The 2,517-nt window shown below is 41.7% G+C and overlaps 1 pseudogene across 1 annotated transcript; it reads right to left on the reverse strand.

The window, feature by feature from the left end:
* Positions 1-329: 329 nt before the first annotated feature.
* On the reverse strand, positions 330-1,942 carry TEOVI_000762300:pseudogene (annotated as a pseudogene). Its single transcript is given in 4 exon segments — positions 330-437; positions 440-673; positions 675-722; positions 725-1,942. Coding segments are annotated over 4 exon segments (1,608 nt in total).
* Between the last annotated feature and the right edge of the window lie 575 nt (positions 1,943-2,517).

Genomic DNA, 2,517 nt, shown 5'->3' on the forward strand with positions numbered 1-2,517 from the left:
TTATTATTATTATTATTATTATTATCATTTATTATTACAATTATCATTATTACTGCTATTGTTATCCTAAATAATATTCATAAAATAGACAATTAAGCAAAATAAAACAAATTTGAACAACAGTAATTTTTATATTTTATCATACTACTAATTTATATTCATGAGCCACGTTCATACCATTATTTGTTTTCGTAATCTTATGATTTGGAAAAGGTTTTTCAAAAGTGTTAAATTATATCAAATTTAGAAAATTTAACAAATCATCTCGTAAAAGTAAATTTTCATAAATTTCATAAAATTGAGCAGAAATACTTATAATGCTAAAATTATAACAAGCTCACAAAAGAAGAAACAATCACGGCCAATTGTTTGTTTTCTAGAAATCTACCATTTCGGCACATTTTTTTTCTTGATCAGGTTCTTTATCCTTGCCCTTTCTCCATGCACAATGTTGTTTGTCTCCTGTTTTGTCATTTTTACAAGCCTCCTTATTAGTGCCGTGTTTGGTGCACCTATTTTTGTTCGCATCTTTCTCTTCTGTTCCTGCTGTGTTTGTTTGTCCTTCTCCATCTTTAGGTATGCATTCTCCATTTTCATCAGTTCCTTCCCATTTGCATCCAATTTCGGGTTGACATTCGCTTTTGGTTCTTTGTTTGCAATTGTTTTTTTGTGTTTTCGGGCTGTTTTCTTTCACTGTCACCTCCTTTGCTCTGAGTAAATAACTGAGTGCTTCTACCGCTTCATTGCTTCCTGCAAGTTGGGCGATCGTTTTTTGCGCGTTTTGGCCATTTTTGAGGTATTGAATGTTTTGATTGACTATATTCGTGATGTAAGTGGTAGTGAATTCTGCGTCGCTTGGCCCATAGAGATCTTTTATCTTCTGGTCTATTAATGTCGTGTCCGTTTTGCCTTTTTGCTGTAATTGCTGTTCTGGTGTCAGAAGAATCGCGTTTGCAATTTTTTTAAAGTCTTGGTTCGTGCTTAGAAGTGTGTACTTTCCTGTTGCGGGCGATGTCGCACCTTTTTGCAGTTCGTTGAGTGCTGTGCATAAGGCGTAACGTATTTGGTCCGACGTTGGAATAAGCTTGTCGTCTTCTGGGGGTTTGTTTATGCATTGCCGCGGGTTCGCTGTTTGTTGTCCTATGTCTGTGCCGGCGCCGCCTGCGTAATCTGCCGCAGTAGCTTTGCTGGCTTTCACTACAAAGCCTTTGCCGTTGCCGGAGTTGTGCACTTTGACATATCCTTGCGTGTCGGCGCCCTGGAACACTGTTTGGCCGCGCCCGTACGTTGCTGTGCTCCCATCTGTTCCGTGCAATTCTATTGAAATCTCTTTGTAAGGCTTTAGCACCACAGCGGTGTCCGACAGCTTTATTTTTTTGATTGTGTTTAAGTTTAGCTCCGTGTTGGCGCCCGTTTTGCTGGTAATTTTCGTGTTAAAGCAGTTGTTTGCTGCGCTCTGTGTCGGCTCGATCTTTAGGATTGCCTTCGCTGCGGTGTCCTGCAGGGTGACTGTTCCTGTTTGCGCGTAGGTAACGTCCCTTGCGATTGCCTGCCCTAGTAAAACCGCTGCCCACGCGTTCGCTTTTCTTGCATAGTCGGCAACGACGCTAACTTGCCTTTGATATTGCGTAGTTGCCCTATCCTGACACAGAGATGTGAAGAGCGCTAGTGCTCTGTACTTATTTGTTTCCGCCGGATTGCTGTTCGCCGCAGCTGCTGCTAGCTCGTAGGCTTGTCTTTCCGCTTCCATTGAGGAAAGTGCATGGGCCTTTGCTTTGAGCTCGTCGTACATCCACGCGGCCGATGCTGCAAAAAATTCTGCCTCTTTGCACGTGTCCGTTACGCTGGCGCCGGCTGGTCCAAACTCGTTTGCGGATGCTTCCGGCACAGTTATTAGTGCTAAGACTACTGCAGCTGCGACAGAAATTAGCGCCCGGCCCATTGTTCTAACCTGGGCTCTGTAGCGTCAATTTTTTAATGTGATGATCTTTTGCTTATTATTATCCGGCAGCAGCAAAAAAACTACTGTCGAAAATATCAACTGTAAGGTGATATCTATTTTTTTGACTGAAACACAATGATTCATAATTTCTTGTAAAAATTATTGTTTGGTCTGCAGTGCCACATTCAGTTGCTATTGCGGTATTTTGTTCTGTCTGTCCTCATGTGTTGCTACATTTAGGTATAACGGTGTCGTCGCAGCTCCGCTGCCCAGCGGAGTCTGTCGCTGCTTCAGAGTACTCCCTAGCGTTTGTTTGTGCAATATTGGTGTCATCACTGGCGTGTTTGAGCATGCGCATTCTATCATATTTGTTTCTGGCAGCTAGTGTTAGTTTCCTTCGAAAATAATAATAACAATATGCTTTGTGCTATCTCTTCCTCTATCTCATCTCCTAATTGTTCCAGTCATTTAATCCCCTCGCACCAGCGCGTCCGTTTTACTAGCTTGTACTTTGTTGTCCACTCGGGTTTTAATCACTTTTCCTATTATAATATTCGTATATGCACAATTACAAC

Source organism: Trypanosoma equiperdum (genome assembly GCF_001457755.1).
Source record: "Trypanosoma equiperdum strain OVI genome assembly, contig: ctg_1243, whole genome shotgun sequence".
Taxonomy (NCBI): Eukaryota; Euglenozoa; class Kinetoplastea; order Trypanosomatida; family Trypanosomatidae; genus Trypanosoma; species Trypanosoma equiperdum.